Source organism: Aedes albopictus, chromosome 1 (genome assembly GCF_035046485.1).
Source record: "Aedes albopictus strain Foshan chromosome 1, AalbF5, whole genome shotgun sequence".
Classification (NCBI taxonomy): domain Eukaryota; kingdom Metazoa; phylum Arthropoda; class Insecta; order Diptera; family Culicidae; genus Aedes; species Aedes albopictus.
In genome coordinates this window covers 206729139-206755409 of record NC_085136.1, presented here as the reverse complement: position 1 = coordinate 206755409, position 26271 = coordinate 206729139, and the positions used below count along the sequence as shown (strand labels likewise).

The 26271-nt window shown below is 41.2% G+C and overlaps 1 protein-coding gene across 2 annotated transcripts in view; it reads right to left on the bottom strand.

The window, feature by feature from the left end:
• Nucleotides 1-26271, bottom strand: part of LOC109430297 (protein Skeletor, isoforms B/C) — a 215751-nt gene that overhangs the window by 48688 nt on the left and 140792 nt on the right. For both annotated transcript variants that reach the window (XM_029867020.2, XM_029867021.2), the window contains exon 4: nucleotides 11938-12049. In XM_029867020.2, the coding sequence (XP_029722880.1) occupies nucleotides 11938-12049 (112 nt within the window). The remainder of the gene's footprint in view (nucleotides 1-11937; nucleotides 12050-26271) is intronic.

The window sequence follows — 26271 nt, the reverse complement described above, 5'->3', positions numbered from 1 at the left end:
TCCACTATTTCACGTTTTCACGCACTTTTTTTCGATCGCGAGCCACCTTCTGTGCCGTCGGTCTGTTTTGACGTTTCTCTTTCGTTGTTGATGACTTGGTATGTGTGATAAACTGCTACGTGTGTATGAGTGAGTGATGAATGAAACGATGAACTTCGTTCATTTTGAGTTTGAATGCGAGGGGTGTGTGAATGGAATTTTTTTTTTGTCAATGTTTTAATGTTTAATTTCTTTAAGAATTTTGTTGTCGAGTAAAGCTCGGCGTTTAAAAATTCTTTTAAGAAGATACTTTGCGTTTCAATGTTACGATAAGCGATTATGGCGGATCATTATCCGTGGAAGCAAATCGTGAGTTGAAGCAGTCATTTATGGTGGGAAAGAGTTGAATCTCGCGTGCTCGCTTCGGGTTGGGCTAGAGATTGCAATTCAGACCCATCGGTTTACGTCCATTTCGATGGAGATTTTCGTGTACATTGTCTTCGTTAATCGGCGTTAGTCCTGGTGTAGAAGATAATGTATCGTTTCGTGTCAGTTTTCCGCGTGAGCTCTCTCAATGTTCGTCGACCACATTGAGCAGATGCCTTTTAAATGTTGTTTCAGTTTCATGTATTTTTCCGATTTTGCGTGTTTGGAATCATCAGCAGCAGCAACAACAATAAACCAAATTTCCTCAAACTTTTTCTTATTGCCGTTTTCTTGCCATTTCGAGGTTTCCAGTTAGTTTAAATTATTGTAAGTAGTGATGGATTATTTGAATTCGTTTTCGCTGGAGACTGGAGACAAAATTGTCGTTGATAGTCAGTAGCAGACAGGTTCCGTAATAGAATCTGTGCTGTAAGCAGAGATGGAGTCAACTTCGGTTGATGATGAATCTATATGACCCCGAAAATTTAATTCAATGTTTCTTAAGCTCTTGCAATTTGTAAATATGTAATTAGACTTTGTGTTCATTGTTTTGCCTACGAAAATTTGATTGGTGATTGTAATCTCCATTCCAATGCCAATCAAATTTTCGTACTTTTAGTGGGGAATGATGTAACGGGTATACATATGTAGTTTGTTCATTTAGTGTTTTTCGTAATCTTCTATAAAATAATCTCTTTAATTATTAATAAAATATTGAACCAGTCTAAAAGACATTATTAACCTTTCCGCATGAACATTCTTCCGAGTTCACGAGTAGCACCTCTTAAGATGGACAAGTTAAATGAGTTCCCACTACAGCCAACACGCACATGTGACCTGCAGTCCAAAAGGCATAGTGCTAACACTTTTTGCGAAATTGCGCGCTCGGCGCTGTGCATTGACCCCCCTAAAGTTGCATTCAAAGGATGTTGAACTTTGCCGAATGGGTTGACTCTCTCTTGGGTCGGAGAGATAGACGAGTCGTATGACGAAAGACTTTCGATGCAGACCACCCTCCTCCCCCTGACCTTGAATATTTCGCGAGCGTGGAAACGAAAATCTGTGGTATTCTCTCGGGAAATATTTCAAACCTGATGGTGGTAATTGCATTTCGCGACTTATCTGAGGCATCTAGGACTTTGATCAAGCACTTCGTTCTGGCTAGTGGAAGAGGCAGGAGTGATCGTTTTTAAGTGTCGCGCCGTGACGTGTATTTGAAGGTCTTTCTTGTGAACATGCTTTGTCTTCATTGTAACTAATTAAGTCTTTCCCTTTAGCTAATAGTGCAGTCAAGTTTGTGCAAAGTTGTCGAGAAAAAGTAGATTGTGCGTTGGATTAGTTTTGTGCAGGTAAACCGTGTGTGAAATTTGCGTGTATTTTATGTGTGTTAATTTGGTCGTCGTATGACACCACGTGCTCCCCAACTAGGTCTGTAGCCGTCTTTAAGACCGAACACGTCACACCTCAAGCTAGGATCGCTTCTGACCCCACCGTCAGCTACGAGGTTTTTCCCGGAGGTGCGGAAACCGGAAGAGGGCCAGCGTCCGTCAATCGCGCCCTAGGCGAAGGTTAGAGACACCCAAGTTCATCAGCAAATTGCGCCAACCGTCGAAGCAGTTCATCGGCGGCGCCGCGACGGCCGCCCCCGTCGGCCAACACACAGACCGGAGGTTTTCTGCAGCAGCGTCCATCTCGACACCCCTCGACGCGCGATCCCCAGCGGCGAGTTCATGCTCGATGAGTGACCGCCGTGGGTAGATCATCGGAAGCAGACCTCCAAGCGTACGCAACGAAGAGTAAATGGTCAAACCGTGAGTAGAAATCATGCATGATTAGAATAAGTCCATGCGCATGGCTCATTTTCCCGCTATCGAAGCTATATGAAGTAGATAGCGTAATTTTTCGAATCACGTGGCCCACCGTAGTACCCGCTTTTGCGCCGGTAGCCACACTCTGAGCACGCACACACACGCACACCTTCCCGGATGAACCGCACTTGCACGTAAGAGTACTCGTCACCACGACAGGTTAGGAAGAAAGTAGGTAGAGGGAAAGCAAAAGGCAGGCCTAGGCTAGAGAAGAGAAGAGAGTCCATGGAGAGAGAATAAAAATGTTAAATGAATGTTTTGTGTCTATGCCGTTCTAATGTATTGAGTGTGGGAATACTTTTAGGCGTTGCGGGTGGATAAAACTACCCTGATGATAGAGGACAGTCGTCAATAAAGTTCCGTGAAGGTTTAGCATGTTAATATCGGTCGTTGTTTAATTTATTTTCTGTTATTTATTTTACTGGGGCGGTTCCCCGAAATAACCGAGATAACTCTCTAATTTTCTGTTGGATAGTTCGAGGGTTGGTTAAGTCAGCCAGTGATGAAAACGTAGCGATCTTACTATATTATTACCGTCTCGTTTCCTCGTCTTGAAGAAATAAAATCCTTTTCCTTTTTCCTTGAATTGTCTTCCGAAGTCTGACGTCAGCCGACTCGTTTGTATCTTTGATCGGGAGTAATTAGACCCATTCCCTGGGGGTCTCAACGGCCGGGCAATCCATAAACTGGTAGGTGGTCTCCGAAAGGAGTGGCGCATAAGCCACCTTACTTTAAACCCGACAAACTCGCAGGCTGGCGTGTTACACCTTCTCCTAGTGAAAGGGACAATTACGACTTTTGACGGGTTGATGCTAAGGCCCTCCTTAATACACCATGAATGTGTATAGTTTAGAGCCCTTTGCATTCTCTCCGAAACAGTTTCGTCATACTTTCCTCTCACTATTATGACTATATCGTCTGCAAAGCCCACAACTTCGAAACCTTTTTCCTTCAAGCTTCTTAGAAGATCGTCTACAACCAAGGACCACATTAGTGGTGAGAGGACTCCTCCTTGAGGGCAACCTTTCGTTGCCCTTACTGTTATAGAAGAACTTCCCAGCTCAGAGGTGATTTCTCTTTTTGCAAGCACAGTATAAATCCAATGTTTGATATATTGGTCGAAGTTTTTGTTCTCCATGGCACGCTTCATAGATGAATAGGAGGCATTATCAAATGCTCCTTCTATGTCTAAAAAGGCGCATAGAGCTATTTCTTTTGCTGAAAACGTTTTTTCCACCTTTGTTACTAGCGAATGAAGTGCCGTAACCGTTGACTTACCAGATTGATAAGCAAACTGGAAGTCAGATAGGGGATGCTCTTTTATGTAAGAAGAATTGATAAAATCCTTCAAAACCTTTTCCATAGTCTTCAACAAAACTGAAGAAAGACTAATTGGCCTGTATGCTTTGGGATGCGTCTTGTCTCGCTTCCCCTTTTTTGGTATAAAGATAACTTTTACAAGTCTCCATTTTGATGGAACGTAATTCAATCTTAAACTAGCCTTGAACATCTCAATTAGTGATGGTACCAACACCGCTTCTCCATTTTGAATCAGTGCTGGAAATATTCCATCAACTCCTGCAGATTTAAAAGGCTGAAAAGATCTAATTGCATTTTCCACTCTGGCCTTCGTGAAGATTTCATCAGCTAAATCTGAGGCGGTGTTTATTGTACTAGTTGACTCCGATGAGTTTATACTAGGACATCCTTCACCTTCCAGAGATATAGTATCATTGGAATCCACACTTGGAACCGAACCTGGAAAATGGGTTTCCATCATTAAATCCAATGTTTCACGAGGAGTTTTGGTAAAAGCTCCATCGTCGCGCTTCAGGTTTCCTAATTCATTTGAATGATCTTTTGCAAGCGTTTTCTGTAGTCTTGCAACTACAGGAGTGCTGTTTATGTTTTCACATGTCAGCATCCAAGATTTTCTTTTCGATTTTCGTATTTCGTTGTTGTAATCAGTCAGGGCTTTCCTGTACTGAGTCCAATCTCCCGTTTGTTTCGCTCTATTGAACATTTTACGAGAAAATTTTCTAAGGCGATCCAGTTTAAAGTTCCACCATGGCACGTCTCTAGTAGAAGACGATTGTATGGTGGGACAACTTCTGTTAAAGGAATTGATGATACTTTCATTTACCCTTTGAGAAAATGATTCTAACTTTTGGGTTGAATCAATAGTTTCTCCCATTGTAAATGAATGCGTATTCAACAATTCTACATATTGATCCCAGTTTGTCCTCCTGGGATTTCTAAATGCGGTTCTAGAATAATCTCCACCACTCCAATTGAAGATTATGTGTTTATGATCAGATAGAGAAATCTCATCTGACACGTGCCAGTTTGTGATCTTGTCAAAGATTGCAGCATTGCACAGTGTTAGATCCAAGACCTCTTGTCTGATTACATTTGAGAAAGTAGGTTTATCACCATTATTGCAAATGTCTATATTGTTCGAAGACAGATATTCTAATAGTGACTCACCTCGACTGTTAATATCCGTACTACCCCAAACCGTGTGATGTGCATTGGCGTCACAGCCAATGATAAACGATTTGTTGTTTTCTTTACAGAATTGGACAAATGATGCGATCTCAGGAGGAGGTGCCTCAGGAACATCACCAGGAAAGTAAGCTGAAGCCACAGCGATCTCAGTTTTACCCCTAGTGGTTGGTACCTCTACCATGACCGCAACAATGTCCTTTCTGATAAACTCTGTAATAGGATAGCATTTTAACGTTTTGCGTACTAAGACAGCGGTTCTGGGTGAATCTTGTTGCTCATCATAAAATAGTTTAGTATTTTGTGTCAGAACTCCAAGAATCTTTCGTTTATTGGACCATGGCTCTTGAATAAGCGCCACTTCTAGTCCTTCTTTTTCAAACCTTCGACTCAACACAGCAGAAGCACCTTTTGCGTGATGAAGGTTTACCTGTACGAACTTAATTCCTGTCATAAAAAAAAAATTCATTTACCCACTTTTATTAAGCCTCGGAATTGAGACGTAAGAAAAGTGGCCGATTATTCCGGAGACAAATAAGGTCCACTGCGTCATTGCTCCGTTTAACACAGTAAGGGCAACATACTGTGGAGGGGGCCCTGGTACTCCACAGGCTCCGTTCACGGTTAAGTTTTTATTAGACCCCCCTAACCATTCATTCCTAGGCACGGTACGCTTAACACCATGAATTAGGGGTCGCTTGTTTGGTGGACTTTTACCACCGGATCAGGCAATCCGTAGTGATATTCTTAGCCAGTTGAGGGAACTGCTACCGCCACTACACGGCTATCTAGGCTGATCGGGAATAGAAATTAATATTGATGATCAACTTCTTTAGAGCCCGAACAGCCGGCACCCTTTAAGAATGGGGCACGTTCGGTGTAGTACTAAAATTGTAGTAATGAGCTGAATTTTAGTATGGTGAGAAGGTCAATTCTCCGTTTCTACAAAGAAATGGTGCAAAAAGCGTGGGTATTATGATTCCTTGCCTAATTTGATGCTGTTTGAGCAAAACTTTGGATAACTATGTTGTTTATGTTGCAAGAAATGGAGAAAACAACAACACAGTCACCCAAACTTTTGCTCAAACAGCATCAAATTAGGCAAGAAATCATAATACCCACGCTTTTTGCACCATTTCATTGCAGAAACGGAGAATTGACCTTCTCACCATACTAAAATTCAGCTCATTACTACAAATCTAGTACTTCACCGATCTGTCCTATTGTCAAAGCATCTGGGGCCCAATATTTTTTTTTTTAGAAAAAATATGAATTAAATGAACGATACCGAGTTTTTTTGGGTACAGTGACCTAGCCAGAAATTTACTGTGGATTTTCGACGATCAATAACACTAGTTAACAGCATTTTTGAACTCGGTATGCTGATGATCGTTTCTGGTGTAGAATCATGCCCTGAGTTCGAAAACGCGAAGGAAAAAAAATACAGAAGAGCGGAAATTTCGACTTTCCAAATGATTTGAAATCGATTTATGTTCTATTTTTAAGCAAAGTCGCTCACTTCACACACCTCATTCTCCGTAATCAATGCTCCGATTGAGCTGATTGTTTTACTGTATCTCACCTACATATGCTCTGTCAAAAAAACGTTGAGAAATAATTTTTAAATTGTTTTTTTCTTATTGGAAAAAAATACACTTCTTCACATATTTTTGGTAATTTTGCTAAAATTTAAGGAGATCATTCCCAAAACTCGCCAATATCTTGAATTTTATCAATCTGACGCAAATCCTGCATTTAGATGATCGAATGGTATTATATTCAGCTTCTAATTTATGGAAAAAGATTTAAAATTGGTTGAACAAAACGCAAGATATTTGAATTTTAGTAAATTCCATATTTTAAAAAGTTGTAAAACTCGATATTGAGCTAAAACTCAAAAACTGTTCTACTTTAAATTTTTTGAAGCGCGTTTTCGAAATCAGCGCTAAATTATGCTTCAAAAATTTTGGTCGTTGACAGAAATTCACGACTTTCGTTTTATTTTGTAAACTAGTGTAATACGTTTTTTTATTCGACAATCCCATTTCGCGAAAAAAAAGAATGTCATGGACATTCAATTTGAGTCGTAGCTGAAAAATAGCGGCGCAGCGGAAACAAATTTCTACTGAAGGCGTTTTATACAGAAAATTTGTTACTCAAACTGTGGCTTTTGGGGGTGGCGGTATGCAAAATTGAAAATTGGTATAATTTGCACAAAATAGAATAAAAATTTAACAATTGTTTTGGTAACATCGCGGCCCCCTGGACTGGCTTCACGGCCCCCTAGGGGGTCGCGGACCACCGGTTGGGAACCCGTGGACTACAACATTAAAATTGCTGTTTTGAGTAAATTCTGGTCTAAAATAGAATACTTCATCCATTACTACATCTTCGTACACATGTAGGTAAGGTAACAATTCACTTGTTTTTATGGTGGACACACTCGTAATACCTTATTTGATGCTGCTTCGAAATTATAAGAACTGCACCACATGAAAAACATATTTCAATTTCAATGATATTTTGGTTATTTTGGAGCAATATAAATGGTACATTTGAAAAATAGAACCATGACTTGTTCCTTTACACTCATACATTACAAGTTTTACATAAAAGTCAACGGTTTCGGCAAAAACAGGGGTGTCCATTTCGCCCCGGGTGTCCATTATGCCCCTAATCCTCCTACATATAAAAATGAATTTCTGTCTGTTTGTCTGTCTGACTCTTATGCATTCGGAAACTACTGAACCGATCGGCGTAAAATTTTGTATGCAGGGGGGCATGCGGCCGGGGAAGGTTCATAGTGTGAGAACCCTACTTCCTCTGAAAAGGGGGGCTCCCATACAAATGACTTCGCGGGGCACTTTTCTATGAAGCTACGTGTCAAAAAACACAGTTGGCAGGCAGTACGACGTTTGCCGGGACAGGTAGTATAGAATAAAAAATCGTAACATTTTTCAAAATTTAAAAACCCGATTGAAATGGAGAATAAAATAGCCGACTATGCACCATCCAGCCGACCGTGATTATTATGAATTCTGGCCAATTCTGAATTTCTCAATATAAGTAATAGTTGGCGTTTACATGGTTTATTATTTATTGTAGACCGCGTCGAGCTCTCGACGCATACCTACTAAATTAGACACCAGGCCACTGCTGGTTGCTAGATATGCGGAGTGCGAGTGTAAGTCTCGGCTTCAGTAGAACAATTCGCTCTCACTTGCAGTTAGTGGGCACATACTTGAGTGTGTTGAAGATTGAAATCTAAGCCGAAGGAGAGATGAACATCCCCTTCACGGTGTGAGCTCGGAGTCAGTTTGGCTTTCTATTCTGCAGAATCATTTCCTTTTCTATAGCTCAGATGGTTAAAGCGCCAGTCGTGCTTTCGAATCCCACCAGAATGGGATTTTTTTCACAAATTCATCTCTAAAATTGCCGGTAAATTTTAAAAAATCTTTGAAAATTTCTTCATCAATTTGTTTCTGAGTTGCTTTGATACTTCTAACGAAATTTATATAGCGAATCCTTCGGGAACTCCTTCGACTATTGCTTTAAAAATTCATACGACATTTTGCTTGGAAAATCCTCCGGTAATTCCTTTAAACGTTTTTTTTCAATTTCATAGGTAGCTTTTACGGTATCCTAATTATAAATTCTAGCGGCCATCTATTTTGAAATTTCACAAGTAAGTACGTTGGGAATTTTTTGCAAAATTCTTTCGCAATATTCTTTGGAAATTCCGTCGGTCATTTCTTTGGAAATTTATCCTATAGTTTATTTGCAAATTCATAAATTATCCATTGGCAATCGTGGAGGAATTTTTTAAAGGAATTCACGAAAAAAATGCGCTTCCCAAATGAATCTAAAGATGAAGTTTCCAAATCAATTTCCAAAGGGATTTTTATATGAGCGGTTTCTTGAAAAACCTGAAGAAATTTTCAAAAAACTGCCTGAGAAATGTGCAATGGAATTGCCGAGGGTATTGCCATAGATGTTTACGGAGAAATTTCCAAGTTAATTGCCGAAGCATACCTATGAAAATTTCTAAAAGAATACGTAATGGAATTTCGAAAAAAAATTCTTTTAATTTTATTTTTGTGTATTTTAACTTGCAGCTAATTCTACACTTCGGGAAAAGATTCCAATGGAGTTGTCGGAAAAGTTAAAAAAAAAAATCCGCAAGGACGTTTCCAAAGAAATTCCTGAAGCAATAGCTGATTTTTTTTTATTGAGAGTGACTAGGGCATTCGTCTCTGCGAAACAATTACTGAAGGAACTTCCGAAGGAATTTTCAAAGAAATTGTCGTAGGAATTTCTATGGCTATTTCCCAAGGAATTGTTAAAAAAAATATTCATAGGAAGTGCAGAGGAAATTCACTAAGGTTTTATTTTTTGAATTCTTTCTACAAATGGGATTATTGAAACATACACAATAAAATTGTTGACGGAATTGTGAAAGTTATTAATGTAAGCATTCCCAAAGAGTTTACAGAAAATATACACCAAAAAAATATTGTAGAAACTCCACATGATTTTCTGTAGAAGTTTCCTAGGAAATTAGTGAAGAAATTCACATAACCATTGCTGAATTTATAACTGAAAATATTGCCGTAGGGACTCTCATAGTGATTACCGGAGAGATTTTTTTAATAAGTTCCAGAAAATAAAATAGCCAAAATAAATGCAAAGAAAATTATCAAGAGAACTAAAAACTAAAAACTAAAACCAATAAAAAAAATGCTTACGAAATTCTCAAAATGAAGGCAAAACAAATTCCGTACCGCCTTTAGAAATGATGAAAATATATAAAGCCAACTCATGTGCCATAGAAAGTTCTGAAGGAATTGCCAAATCACGAATCATACAATTGAAGATTTGAAGAATTCTGAAGATTTTTGAATAATTGAATGAAATAATGAAATGTTATTTGTTACACGAAATTTTAGAAATTATTGTCTTCAATAAGGCCGGAAAAAAACTCATTTTCTTCTTTTGTCACCGTACTCGTTGATTCGTCAAGGGGGGGACGATAAACAATAAATGAATTTCATGGAAAAATATCCTAGGGAATCGCGCCACTTGGGCGGTGGCTTCTATATTCGTCTGTTTTCCACTATAACTCAGTCAAATTTTGCTAGTATACACTTTATATGAGCATAAAAAAAAGCTGAAAGCTATTTTATTCATTCCGATGAGTTGGTAGGTGCCATATTTATTTGTTCCGTATTTTTTGTCGTTTAAGTTTTGTTTCATGTTCGGCAAGTGGTATGGGGAATTGTAGCTGAAGTCTTTGGTCTCTGTGAGCCGATTATGTGTGTTTGCTCGAGTGCCCCTGGCCTGGGACAACCGCAAAACCACTGAAACGGAAAGCTCACATCGGGATATTTGTGACAAAAGTGATTTTGTGTCAGTGGTTGAGTGTGAGCGTAAGAGAAACGAATGCTGCGAACAGTCGACGAGGACTGCCATCGCCATATTTTAAGAATTATGAATTGTAGGGTCTGGGACCATTTGGGCAGGAGCACCTATTTTAGGCACTTGCTGCTACAACTCAGTCAATTCCAAACCGATTGACTTGAATTTTTGTACATGGCTAGATGCTGTGCCTAACTGACCGTGTCTCAAAAATCAAGTCAATCGGTTGAAAATTGACTGAGTTATAGCAGCAAGTGCCCAAAATAGGTGCTTCTGCCCAAATGGTCCCAGACCCTATGCCTCTAACCGAAGAAAATAATTGTATGTTTTCACCAAGGTATTGATTACTCTATATTTAAAGGATAAATAAACACCCGCTTACTCTCGGTACTTGGTGCTTGGTGGTCGTTAAGGCCGCTAATTCAGAATGGCGATAGTAATTTAAAACATATTCCGGAAACAATAGGTAACCCATATAGTCGAGGTGATGAATGTGCGTGTATTCAACAAGACAATGCTGAGCGTGACCCGATTCCAGGACGGTCCAGGATCGTCTCGTAACGAAAATATTCTTGACTTCCTTGGACATATGTAGACTCTTCAGTAGAGTACCATAAAGTACACACCACACACATGATATTTAAATATCGTACCCAATAATTTTTTATGGTTGTCAGCTGTTTTTGTCCATTAAATAGCGATTTGCACAATTTTTTATGTATTAATGTGTTTTGGAAATGCCGAAACTTTAAGTAGGGGAGACTGGGAAGACTTGATCTCTTTTTCTTAATTTACCTGAAACTTCAAGAAAAAACACAAAACTAGATCCGATTACCGTAAAAAATGGCAGGTAAACATCTAATGCAAGTTAATACACAACAGAAGGCCTTTAAATTATTGTTAAAGTTTTCAAAACTGTGTTTTTATGGAGGCATGTCTTATGATGTATTTTTCAAAAATGGGTGACACTTGATCCCCCTTTGATCACATGGTTTATTTAAAGGGAAAATAATTCCAGAATCTTCCTATTAATTTTCTTTTCGAGTTTTCTTGTATTTTCGATGAATATGCTAAAACACTGCATATTCAAGATTTAAATTTTTAAGGATATGCCGTATTTTAAAAATGGGGAGACTTGATCCCCCTTTTCTTGGTTTGTACTAAAGTTATAATTATCTAACACATTTTATCGTTGAATAGACTAGAATTCCAAGTGAATAGAGGCTTCCGAATAGAATTTTATTTTTCATATGTATAATGTGTGTGTAATCCTCGAGGGATCAAGTCTGCCCATGTCACTGTTGTGTATACTAAGCTGAATTAATTAAAATATGTTATCAACAACCTCATTTGGATAAATAAGTTTGAAAGTACTTTATTTAAACTATGTGCTGTGGAATTTTGACACGATTTGGTTCAATTTTCACAAAGTTATTGAGATTTTTCAGAATCGTGTAAAAAATTTTTGAAGGACTGAAAACAAACCATCAGCCGTTAAAAAATGATGCAATGTACAATCGAAATCACTTGTAGCCAAAACATAGTCGTTTGTCCAGGAGTAGTTTTGGAAAAATTATGCTAGAAGAAAAATGTTTTTGATTCCGAACAAATATGGGGGGACAAGTCTCCCCAGGGATCAAGTCTCCTCAGTCTCCCCTAAAGTTTGGATTTTTTTAGTTCCTTATCTTTTCAATGTCGTGCAAAATCGAACGTAAAGCAATCTGATTCTATTGTATAACCTTACCGTGAATCTTCTGCACCACACCGACAACCAACGAATGTCACGAATTCGTTTACCCATTGGCAACTTCAGTATTATATCTGAGTTTTCGTGTTTGCCCAACGATGGAGGCTCTCTGAAATAAATAAGAAAACAAAAGTGTCAATCTAAATAAAACATATATTATAAAGTGGTACAACCCAAATATATATGCAGTCGATTGTAAATAGTGTTCATGATTGTAAATAGTGTTCTAGGTCAGTCATAGAAAAAGTAGGAGGTTTAGTTTAACTTACTTATTTTTCCGTGGCAAAATACTTCCAATCTTGTATTATTACCTCGAATTTTACAAAAAAAAACTAATTATTTCAAACTCTTTAAACAATTAATCTAGCGTTTCTCTTGACGTAAAATAATGTGAAATTTCAACACAACTCCTAACTACGGATAAGATAAATAAGTTTAACGTTGAACTTTTCGTCATTGAAATCATCGTCATTATCAAACATTTGAAAGCAGTTTTTTCGTTCAAAACAAAAGTTTTTGCTATGAAAATATATTCACTGTACTGTACATGAGGAATATAATGCAGTGAATATATTTTCATGATCCTTGTTTTGATTTGCAGCGAGAAAACTGCTTTTTTATTTTCCGAAAAATGATGACGAATGCTTGAGCCTTAAGTCACGGTTCATTAGAGTTGAATACTTCTTTGCATTACATTAGGTGTAAGAAGAACCCGACAGAAACCAATTTATTTTAACAATCTTAAATAACAAAACCACACAATTATAGCCTAACGAACAAAGCCTTGTGGTCCACTCACGTGCATTTACCCAGATACCTAGATACACACGCCGGAGTACGCCAAGGATGTGAAGCCAAGGCTATTTAAAAAGTAAGCAAAATTTAATGTTCGTCATTTGCTTTTCAAGCAGCATCCCTTGCATCGTCGTCAACCCCCAATCCTGGATTTGGCTTGATTCTTAATATGGAATTCGCTGTCTATTTTCCGGCTTTTTGCCTCGCACCGCCATCAGCTATGGTAGCTCTCTATACTTATGGTCGCTATAGTATACTACCGCTCATCATCAAGTGGTATTGAAAAAACCCACACGGCTCAGAATATGCTTTTTAGACAATTGGTTTTTACCCCTTTTCGCATTGCGCTTCACCACCATCATCGCTATCCGTCGGTGGCGCGGGCTGGCTTGTGTTTTCCTCATTTTGCCTTTATGTGACTGTGAATCCTTTTCTTTTCCAACCTATGAGTATAGGGGAGGGTAGATCAATAGTGGGATACGTTTTGATCTACATTTAATTGCCCAACGTCACAATTAGTATAGCACATAATCAACAGTAGTTCGCTCTACACAATACTTGGTTCATAGCCGCCCAATGCTCGCCAGACATGCTCCACACTCGAATCAGTCGTGAACACCAACTTTGCAGGGTTGTTATCTGGCATTCTTGCGACATGCCCTGCCCACCGTATCCTTTCGGCTTTGGCCACCTTCTGGTCTGGTCCTTAGCACGCGTCGCTTAAAAACTCAGAGTGCTTACAGGTTCTCCTCGAGCATGGTCCATGTCTCGTGTCCATAGAGGACCTGCGCTCATTTTAGCGTTTTGTACATGGTGCATTTGGTGCGAGGTGAATCTTTTGATGACGCGCCTTCGTATTTCACGAACAGCCGTCAGTAAGCATACGAGGTAGACGAATTCCTCCACCACCTCGAAGGTGTATCCCCGTCTGTCGTGACATTACTACCTAGATGGACCCGGCCGTGTTCGGTTCCTCCTGTCAGCATGTACTTTGTTACTGACCCATTCACAATCAGTTCGACCTTTGCTGCTTCGCGTTTCAGGCGGGTGTACAGTTCTGCCTCCGTTCCAAATGTTCTGGCGATAATGTCCATGTTGTCCGTAAAGCACGCCGAATTGACCGAATTTTGTGAAAATCGTACCCCGGCTGTAGAGCCCGGCTCGTCGCATGACACCTTTCAGTGCGATGTTGAAGAGTAGGCATGAGAGTCCGTCACTTTGTCGCAGTCCCCGACGAGATTCGAATGAACTGGATAATTAACCCGAAACTCTTACCGTCCATCGTTGCTTTGATCAGTCTAGTCAGCTTCCCAGGAAAGCCGTTTTTGTTCATGATTTTCCGAAGCTATGTGCGGTCGATATTGTCGTATGTCGCTTTGAAGTCAATGAACAGGTGATTCGTTGTGACCTGGTATTCACGGCATTTCTGGAGGGTTTGCCGTACGGTGAAGATCTGGTCCGTTGTCGAGTGGCCGTCGATAAAGTTAACTTGATAACTTCGCACGAACTCATTAGTTTTACGTGACTGACGACGGAAGATGATCTGGGATAGCACTTTGTAGGCAGCATCCAAAATGGTGATCGCTCTGAAGTTTTCACATTCTAAATGGTCGCCTCTCTTGTGAGTCGGGAAAATTACCTCTTTCTTTCTCCGGTAGCTGTTCGGTTTCCCAGATCCTGACTATCAACCGGTGCATATAGGTGGCCAACTTTATGGGACCATCTTGAAGAGTTCAGCTGCGATACCATCCTTACCAGCTGCTTTGTTGATTTTGAGCTGGTGAATACCATCCTTAACTGCCCTCAGCGTGGGAGTTCGCTCATTTCTGTCCTCTGCTGCATTGACGTAGTCGTTCCCTCCGTTGTCGTGGTCGTTTCGTGATTCGCCGTTCTCCTCCAAAATCGCTTCACACTCCTTGTCAAGCCATTCGTTTCGCTCTCGGTAGCGTCGTTGATGGCTGCTTTTACTGTTCTCCAGCAGTCCTCTAGAGGAGCCACATCGAGTTCGCCCTCATCTGGCAATTCTGCGCGTATGTTGAGGTGACATTCGGTTGCTTCAGTTGCTCTTGGTTGTACCGTGGCGGTCGCCGGTACCGTATATTGTTGATGACGGAGAGTTTTAGGCGCAGTATGACCATCACCAGATAGTGGTCGGAGTCGATGTAAGACCCACGATAGGACCTGACGTCGATAATGTCGGAGAAGTGCCGTCCGTCAATCAGATCGTGGTCGATTTGCTATTCCATCTGATGTGATGATCTCCAGGTGTAACGGTAATGGTGGCTGTTTTGGAAAAAGGTGCTACGTTTGGCCATGATTTTAAAGCAATCTGCAGCATCTGCTCCAGCCGCAGCCGTTCTGCTATTGACTACTCTCCCCTACTGGACCTATTTATTCATGGGCATTTTAGTGCACAACGCATTTGATGAGGCGAATGGTGGTTGGTTGCAAGAAAAAGTAAGAGAGAAGAGGGATGCATTTTGTAGGTTACTGTTCTTTATTTGATTTTTTTTTCTGCTACGTAGGCGATTTGTAAACAGGACCATTTCAAACTTGTAAGAGCTGCGGTGAGATGATTCTAAGGGTAGTTAGGAACGTATCGATAGGCGAAATATTAAAGCAGTTGAGGTAAATATCCCTGGAGAGTTTCAAATACTTTGGATGATTGCATATCTGTTTGACCTGTGGTCAATGGCGTTAAATTGAATTTGTTTAAAGAGACTTTAATATTTGCAGAAAATAAAACCCTGTTTATATTCTAACCACCGTTCCGATGTCACTGCAAAATTTTAGAAGCAATAACGTTTGTACCGACAAGCAGAATACCCTCTTCGATTGAGTGTAATCAGTTTTGTACTTGTTAATTACCCTCCTGATGCATTCCAATTACATTAATAAGAAATATCATTCTTTGGACATATGTTCGTCTCACAAATTGTCTTCCAATTTTTTTTCTCTAACGCCACAAGACATCTTTTGTTTCTTGAAGCCCAACGCCCCTCTAGTTGGCATTCTCAAAAACACATTAAAGATCTGTGTTAGACGCCATCAGTCTTCTTATCCTGTCACTACAGCCGCCATCAGCACGATTCACACAAATTTAATTAACTTATAAAATGTAATGATTGTCGTCATCAAGCAGCGTGCTCACCATCCATTTGCTCATTCATGCTTCTTTCTATGCTCTGGTGGGAGCCGAAAGAACATAGGATTGTTTTATTGGGCTCTACCCCATTTGGCATAACGCCATTTGGCATAATGCCGTTTGGAATAATGCCATTTGGCATAAAAGCCATTTGGCATAACGGCCATTTGGCATAATGGCCATTTGGCATAACAAATATTATACACATTCTTACCAAGAAGGCTGTTCTTCGTGTTATGCCAAATGGCATTATGCCAAATGGCCATTATGCCAAATGGCCTTTATGCCAAATGTCATTATGCCAAACGGCGTTATGCTAAATGGCATTATGCCAAATAAGGTAGAGCCGTTTTATTGGTGTACAAGCAGCACCATCCGAGCTAGAGGAATGCGAGACTTACATATGATCTCTTTTCAATTGTTCAAGAATGGACATGAATATTATTTCAAAATTCATTAATAAAAGATGCTGATATTTTTACATCTTTTCTAAAGATATCCATACTTAGATTTAGGGCACTTTGGACGATACCGTGTTGCTGGAAATCGTAGAAATACAAATCTTTAACGTCTCTATCGGCTATTTATAATATGGAGACGCATGGTCGTAAGCTCATTTATGCGCCAACCGTCACGATTGCTCAGTATTCGTGAAATAAATTAAGGTGATTGTTAGTTTTGCTACCTCAAAGTTGACCCAACTAACACGAACAAATTCAACTCCATTTAATATGTGACAATCGTAGATACATACCTCATAGATTTCGATACCACAATAAATGGATGCCGTGTAGATAAAGTGCGTCTCAAACCAGGAGGTTACTGTCCTTGAATACACCGCAATATATATGCCGTCTACACCGTGCTCTGCATTGACGGGAATTCGTTGCCTTGAAATAAGAATATTCATCCATCCCTACGGAGGGAATGAACGTGACAAAATGTGAGTGTGGTAACATTAGGGGTCTTTAATCCCCGTAAATGTCATTTTGCTTTCGATGTGCTACAAACTAATACAGTAGCTGGCAAACGCGTCCCATTTGCCATTCCCTGTAGCACTTTGGACATTTTTGCGATACGTAATCGCAGCAAAACACAGCGTGCAACCGTAGGAGGTAAAGCCCTAAATGAAATAGATTAGATCGGGGATGTATAAAGCAATCGTCTGTGAGCGCTTATTGTCACTATTCTTGTTCCTGGAAAGCCGGGGTTTATTTCTTCTCAAGTCCCTAGCAAGAAACGAGAATATATTGCGGAAAATCCAGTGCGGATAAGCAAAGCATCCCCAGAAGGACAGGAGTATGAAAATTTATGCGATATTTATGCACTGCTCTTCAAAGGTTGATTTTTCAGCTTCCCAGAATACGTAACCATGTGGAGTTGATTTAAATATAGATCATTCGTGTCGTGGGAAGTCTTGTATGTATGTATGTATGTATACGATATTTAAAATAAAAATACTAAGTTGAAGATTGATGCTCTCTGGTAAACGAACTTGTGGTATTAGTTCATCTGGATAATTTCAGTTCAAAATAGGTGTTGTCCATAAATTACGTAGACTCATTTTTGGCCATGTCAAACCCCTCTCTCCCTTCGTAGACTTTTATCCGCCCAATATTTCCAAAATTTGTATAGATCGTAGACTTGGTATACAACATGATTTTGGTTATCGTGTGACAAATGGTGTTGCGTACCACGGTGGAGTGCAGATGGAAGACGGGACTTAAAGAAGGCGAATGAACCACGAGCTGCATAAGTTGCTGAGAGAACCAACCATCGTCCATACCGTGAAAATCGGGAGGCTACGGTGGGCGGGTCACGTCATCAGGATGTCGGATAGCAACCCGACTAAAATGGTTCTCGAGAGTCATCCGACCGGTACAAGAAGACGTAGAGCACTGCGAGCGAAGTGGGTCGACCAAGTGGAGGACGATCTGCGGACCCTACGCAGAGTGCGGAACTGGAGACAAACAGCCATGGACCGAGTGGAATGGATACGGCTACTATGTACTGCAGTGGCCACCCCGGCCTGACTATTCACGCCGGCGAATCAACTTCCGGCAAGCGAACTTCCGAATATTTCGCACTCACTATGTAGTTTTCTCGCCGCCTAACAAGCTTCCGGGTAGCAAACTTTCGAACCTTTCGCGCTAACTAAACAAACTCCCGACAAGCGAACTTTCGAATCTTCCAACGACAAGCAGTATTCCTGATTCGAAGAATTTTCTCCAGGAAGATTCACGAAATTCTCTTGGAAAGCATTTTACTGTTGAGTTTTCCATTTTATCCTTTGAATAAGGGGTGATATACAAATTATATCATGCAAAAATCGACCTTATTACACCACCCCCCCCCCCCCTACAACCCCCCTCATTCCTATGTCACACTTTTTGTATGGAACCTCATTTTTTTTTGTAAGGGTCGTCATGTTCTGCAAAACTCCTCCTCCTCCCTAAAAGCGTAACGTTATTCGTGTGCGGTCCCCAAATTAAACTACTTTTCCGTTGACTACTTTTTGCTGTAGATATTGTTTGGGCTTTCACTTTTCCGTACTGCTACCCTGTACCCTGCTTAGGCAACTAACTGGGTGGAAGTAGGTTCAGATGAACACTCCTGATTAGCGCTGATGCGGCTCTGAGCTCAGTCCCCATAAGGGCCTGTGCCAACTCTTGGGTGGCCTGTTTGCATAAATAACCACCAGGATCATTGGCGACTACTGCAATGAGGGATAGCGGCTCTAAAGGTGGAGCCAACAGAAACTACTACTGAACAGGTGGACGAGCTGATCGACTTCACTAGCGGGCGGACTAACATCACCTGAAGGACCTGAAAGAGGGCCGGCTGAAGCTCTGCAAATCGCTAGCTCTGTCCAAGAAGGAGTACGATCTCCTGGTTGAAGAGCGGAATGCGAGCAGCGAAGAGCGATCCACTAAAATCAAACGGACAGCTTCCTCTTTGCTGACAACGCGAGAATAGTGAATGAGACCATGCAGCTAGCCGGAACCGTAGCGGAGAAATTAATCCGCCCTGCGGCTCGAGCTGCATGGCCGAATCCAGTCGAGGATACGTCGCCCGCGGGGAACAAGAAGCGTCTACAAGAGGTAAAGCCGAAAAGGAAGAAAGGGACGCCCAGCGCGAGCAACCAGGCTCCCAAGTCGGTAGCAAAACGGGCATGGGGCTGGGAAACCAAGCCCCAGAAGGCCGACCCTAAGAGAAACTGTGGCCAACCAGACCAAGGGAAGGACAACCCTTGGGTTACGGTTGGAAAGAAGAAGAAATTGAGAAAAATGAAAGCAACCGCAAGCGCGAAAACTGAGGCGGATACATACACATAGGTGCTGCGGGCCTTCTTCTTCTTCTGTGTGGCTCTACGTTCCCACTGGAACTTGGCCTGCCTCTCTCCAACTTAGTGTTCTTTGAGCACTTCCACAGTTATTAATTGGAGGGCTTTCTTTGCCTGCCATTGCATGAATTTGTATCTTGTGAGGCAAGCACAATGATACACTATGCCCAGGGAATCGAGAAAATTTTCCCGACCGGAACGGGAATCGAACCCGCCGTCTCCGGATTGGCGATCCATAGCCTTAAGCCGAAAATCGTCTCTCACCGCTGGGTGCGTGATGTAAAAAACAACCAACCGGCGCACTAGGACTGGGGAGATGATACTAGTGCTGAAGAAGGAGGCGGCCAAGAAACACACCGAAAAAGGGCAGGTGGGAGCCCTTACGGCGGAGGTAACTCTCCAGTGTAAAAACCTGGACAAGATCACCGATGCAGAGGAACTCGCAGCCGCACTTAAGCAGCAATGCGACGTAGATGCACCAAGTGCATCGATCAGCCTGGTCCGGCAGGCACGCAGATCGCCACGATCAAGCTCTCTGTACAGAAGGTGAACAAGGCGACTGTGGTCGGCAAGATCAGAGTAGGCTGGTCAGTGTGCCCGCTCAGCATCTACGAGTCACCAGAGGCGTGTTTCAAGTGCTTCAAGCAAGGACACAAGTCGTGGGCGTGTAAAGGCCCCGACAGGAGCAAACTCTACAGGAAGTGCGGAGTGAAAGGCCAGGCACCATAAAACCTGATTCACATGACGAGCAAGGGGCACACGACGGGCGGGTCTAAATGTCCGGGCACGGAGGTGACACAGCTAAACCTGAACCACTGTGAAGCCGCACAACAGTTGCTGTGGCAGTCAGTCTCGGAGTCAAGTACAGTCATCGCATTACCATCCTTGCTATTTTGTGAAAACATGCCTATAGGCGAGAAAACTTGAGTCTTTGTCAACAGCGAGCGAAAGGTTTCTTTCCATCACATCATCGGTGCGATCGCCCGAACGAATAGCATACGATTAGGAGCGACACCGATCAGCGGTGTTGGTGATTCTCTCTCGCCGTTGAGCGGACGTCTTGTAGTCAAAACCGTTCTTTTCATCGCTTGAAGGGCTCATCACGAGACATAGTTGGCTTTGTAAGTGTGCACGTTTGTGTCGGTATATTCGGATGCTTTTTCTGGGTGCACCGCAAGCTCTCAAGGCCGCATCGTGTCTATCTATCCCATTCGGTATGGCTGAGCCGAACAAACAAGCGTGTTGTGATTTTCATTACGTCTATCTTTCCATATCTTTGCTCCTGGTCATCGATGATCGAAGCACAGCATAACCGCGCGCGATTAAAATACAAATGATGAGCAGTGATGAGCATTCAACCGGTGAAAAATAGCAACATTGCGCACTATTATCGGACCCTTATCGCATCCCCCCCGATAACGGGAGCTGGGTAACGGATAAGGCCAAGCTAGCGGTGATCTGTACAGTCCTGTAGTCCTGTGGTAATCGGTGGAGACTTCAATGCCTGGGCGATTGAGTAGGGTGGCCGTTTGACTAACGACCCAAGTAACACGCATGTCTTATAAGAGTTACGGCAGCTCAAGTTTTAGTTGTATAGAAGTTAATTTTACGTTATTCTAACACAACGCTAGAATAACGTCAAGTTAACTACTGTACAACCAAAATCTGCCGTAACTCTTATATGACTAGTGTGTTGCTTGGGGAGAGAAGCTAGGCTATGGCTAAACTGAACGTGGATGTTGCGAACGTTGGCCCCTTGGGACACTCCCCCGAGATGCTGCAGAAGATCGTGGAAACGTTGTTCCCGCGCCATGATACAAGACCATGGACCCCCGTCCCCTATGGCCAAACCGGTGACGAACGACGAACTCATCGCAATAGCGAAGTCGCTTAAGTTGAACAAGGCTCCGGGTCCGGACGTTATCCCAACAGTAGCAACAGATGGCCGTCTTCATCGAGGCTAATCCTGACACGTTCAAAATGGCGATGCAGATGTGCCTAGACAGAGGCGAATTTCCGAAGAGGTGGAAAAGGCAAAGATTGGTTCTACTGCCCAAACATGGCGACCCGTCGGTGGTGGTGGAGGTAAGTCTGAACAGCAAGCAGTGGTCACAACGGGCGGGTGCACGATTAACTCTAAGCGCTCACTGAAGCAATTGGGAGTCATGACCGACGATAAGCTGAAATTCGGAAGCCACGTGGAAGAGCTTGCAAAAGGCCAAGCATGGCGTTAATGGTATTGTCAAATAGCTCGGCAGTAGTCTCGAATAATCGTAAGCTGCTCGCGACACTAGCGGTTACAATACTATTGTATGGCGCCGCTGCATGGTCGAATGCGCTAGTGGTCAATCGAAACGTGAAGTGACTCGAGAGTACCCACAGACTGATGTGCCTTAGGGTGGTGGTAAGCGCATACCACACGGTCTCAAAGGATACGGTATGCGTGCTAGCGGGCATGATGCGCATAGTACTAGTGGTGGCAGATGACGATAAGTACTTCGATCGACGCGACATAAGAGGCGCGAAACTGATCGCCAGAACATCGTCGATATTGAAGTGGCATAGGGAATGGAATTCCTCCAGCAAGGGTAGATGGACACACAGGCTCATACTAACCGTGTCTAAATGGACGAACAGGCCCCATGGCGAGGCGGACTTTCCCTTGACACAATTTCTGTCAGGCCATGGGTGCTTTAGGTGGTATATGCACAGATTCGGACATGCAGGCTCCTCGCATGTCCGGAATACGCAGACTAAGACGAGACCGCAGAGCATGTGCTCTTTGAATGCCCATGCTTCGTGGAGCAAAGCTCGACTATACAGAAGATATGCGGTGGAGATATAACTCCGGACAACATTGTTGAAAGGATTGTACGGGGCGGACAAGTGGGATTCCGTTACTTCCACGGCCTCCCGGATCGTACTTGAACTACAGAGAAAATTGTGGGCCAACCAATAGCAACTTGAATTGCTGCTTATTTGAGCTAGATTATTTGGCGATGAAAATGATTTCCTTAACATTTCATTTCATATCAAAAAAAACTTCCAAGAACCTAGCTTTGAGGGGTAGGTATTCTCTAATCCAAACGAATCAACACCCAGCATTACGCTTGAGTGACGGTCTAACATTTCGTTCTAAAAATCCCTACTGCCGTTCCTCATAATGAACAGATTGTCGAGTATTATCGTAAAGCAGTAGTTACGAAAGGAAATAAACCCGACGGGATTTTGGAAAGTGTAACCAGCGAAATCCTTCCCAACAACAAACATCTCACCGATGATGCCGGCAGCATTGTCGATGGGACGAGGAAATAGGAAGCGTTGGAGAAGTTTTTGATGCGTGCGTGCTAAAAAGGGAGAAATCCTACACGGCTACCGCGAGTTCCCCCTAGCTTATTTTCAGATTGATCTCCCGTGTGCTGCCGATTTGATGCAGCAGTCAATCTTCGTTTCACGCGTTTCCCATGTCAGCTAGATGTTTGGTGTTTTTTTTTAATTCAACATTATATTTTTAAGCATGACCTGTGCTTCAGTTGATTGTGCTAGGTTATGACATACAGTATCGGACAATAAAAATGCACCAAAGCCGTTTTCCCATACAAACTAGTCAACTTTGGGTTGCCATATCTCAGTTATGTCTCAACCGATTGTTTTCATTTTCCTGTGACGAACTACAAAACATTTCGATTTTCTAAAACTATTAAAAAAGTTCAGTGATAGCTATTGATACAAAAGTTACAGATAGGTTAAATTTTGACAATAAAAATGCACCAAGACAAAAAAATGTGTAGCCTGAAATGCTGAAGTCAGATAGCTATGGTGTCTTCAGCAAATTTATTGGTCATCACACAAGAAACATATTTACCGAAAACACCATAGTGATTTGACTTCAGCATTTTTGGCTACATAATTTTTCGTCTTGGTGCATTTTTATTGTCAAAATTCAACCTATCTGTAACTTTTATATCAATAGTTATCACTGAACTTTTTCAATAGTTTTCGAAAATTGAAATGTTTTGTAGTTCGTCACAGAAAAATGAAAACAATCGGTTGAGACATAACTGAGATATGGCAACCCAAAGTTGACTAGTTTGTATGGGAAAACGGCTTTGGTGCATTTTTATTGTCCGATACTGTAGGTAATAATTAAAGTTATATTTAAAGTGTAATTTCTGCATTTGTATATCATCTGGAAAGTCAAAAGTATTTCCAACTCTTTCATTTCGTAGCACATGTCATATTTTTTTTTGTGAAATGGTCGACTATAATTTGTTTTTGATTATGCTGTAACAGTTTGAGTAAAAAAAATCAGTGAATCGATGTTTTTATTTTGTTTATGCAATTCAGTAACATAAATTATATTTTATATAACTCATTTTGATATCATAATGGCCAATTTTTCCGAACTGGTTCATTATGCAACTGTAATGAGTTGCATAATGAAAAATAGTTGTATAATGTTCATAATGCAACCCATTTGAGTTGCATTATGAACATTATGCAACGCAAATGGGTTGCATTATGAAAAAAATCATTGCATAAAATTTTGTATGGAACTCATTGCAAAACTCGATTTTTTCAGCACTCTTTGTATTTATCCAACTCGGCAAGCCTCGTTGGATAAATGTACAACTCGTGCTGAAAAAATCAACTTTTTGCAACTCGTTACATAAATAACTATTATTTTTCACCACCGCATAATATCAATCATTTCTGTATTTCGATTTTCCATTCTTCCTACACCCCGATATTGATACTCAATTCAGTTTTCCCATTGTGTGAATCGAAAGTATCGATTTATGTGTACCATCATTACTGTGATGAGTGACGACTGTTGAATTTCACCCTTTTTTCAGCGAGGGCACTGCTGTAACGTGGCTTACATGCTTTTGGTTTTGTCTTTTGGTTGCTGAGGTTTCAGTTAGGAATTTATACGCAACGGCAGGCTCTTACTGAAACATATTCTGAATGATGCGTCAAGTGGAAATTTTCAAACGAAACAAGTTGTAGGTAGCAAATGCCTTCATCCCCTTCTGGGAAATTGAGAAAAGAAACCTAAAGGGAGCTACACACATCGAATCTGGAACAAACCGGAGCATAATCTGTGCGTGAAAACAAGCGGAACGAAATGAATATCTATCTCGGAGATTACACTTCATTAAATAATGATCGATTGGGGTGCAAAGCTTCGAACCGAAAGGCAGACGAGAGGGTGTCATCTGAAATGGAAACCATCATTTGGCGTTTATGGCGTGGCGTAACAGCACGACTGTGGATCGAACTGTCGTAAAAGGTACGGGAATTTGAGAAGTTTATGAGTGATCGGAAAAGTAGTGGAAGTGTAGATAACAAGGAACATTTAGGATAATTGTACCAGTTATGGCCATAGTGGTTCCCTATTTGATCATAATTGAAATTGAGAAACTTTTCAAGCTTTGACCTATAACTAAAGTTTAAGTAGCAAGAATTTAAACGCATCTTGTCATCAAAACTCTTGAAAGGATGGAAAATTTGGAATTATCTCAAATAACCACTATGACGATAACTGGTACACTCTGCCTAAAGTAAGATTTTTTCCTTGTTTCTATTTTCTTCTGTAGTCAGGTTCATCTTAAACTGCGGACTACTGGACGATCCAGAGGGGTTCACTTGAAAAGATTACAGAAGTTCTTCCTAAATACTATTTCACAGACTGTATAGTGAAGTATTATATACAGAGAATAACGTAAAACAATTCAAAAGTACCAAATACAAATAGATACAGGGGATAGACAAAATGAACGACAAAGGCAAAATTCACATTTTCCAAATAATGGTCAAGTAGCTGTAACTTTTCGAAAAGTGCACCAACAAATCTAAAAAGTCCAGTTTTTTTCCTGTTGGGGACATAGTACCACTGCGACCATTAATATGATCTATTGTGGTGTACTGTTTGATCTATTGTACTGTACTGTTCATCAACTAGCTGTGTGTCAGTGGTCTAAATTTGGAAAAGATCGGGTCATTCTTCATGAAGTTAGAAAGATTCACTAAAAAGTTATAATTATCCGATAGCCAGATTCGAACTGTTATATGTATCTCCGGATTCAATGAACTAGATGCAATGAAATTTTGATCGTTTATTTATAACTAGCTGTCCTAGCAAACGTTGTACTGCCTGCCTACTGCGTTTTAACGTAAAGCTCCTTATAGATGTCTCCCGTTTTTTCCGCGTTAACAATTTTTAGTTAAGCCAATTGTTTTTAAAGCTCATTATATTAGTCATCAACGCTCAAAATTTCATTGCATTCGGTTCATTGAATCCGGAGATATAACAGTTCAAAATTGGCTTTTGGGATAATTATGCCTTTTTCTAGAACTTCATGTAGTATAGCAGGATTGTTCCCAAATTTGGATCGTTGATAGATAACTAACTGACTAGCTTACAGTAAAAATTTGAGCTTTTTGAAAAGTGAACATTTTGTCTGTCCCGATCATTTTGTCTATCCCTTGTTACGCCCAGGGTTGGTAACCATCTGTTTCGTCACCGACCAACGACGAAAAACTAAAAAAGTTCGTCACCAAATAAAACTCCGTCACTTTCATCATTATCAGCGACCGACAAATAAACCACGACGAGGATGAACCGAAAATAAAACAGGGAGCTATAGTTTTCGTCATTTTCTTTTGTCTCCTTTTGCAACTACGAAAAACGAACATGCATTTGTCACATGGGATCCGACTGCAGACGAAAGGTGAACCAGTCAAGCTTTTATAGACGAATTAGCTTTGGTCCTTCCGAGCTGTTCAATTAGCTCTGTTGGTATGCTTGGCGTGCTGCCAATCCGAAAGTTTTTGGTTTGATTCCGGGTTCCATTTTTGCATTTTTTTTTCTGATCGGCCATTCCCGTGAGGCTGATTACTCGTTCGTTCGAACAGGGCGATGCAAGCAGCTCAACGAAAATGCCAATAAGGAGAAACGGCAAAACTTTTTCGTTGCGACCAGTAAACTGATTGACGGTGTTTGAAGAAAAATATTCAAGAGCTGCTGAATCAGTGACCCTGACTT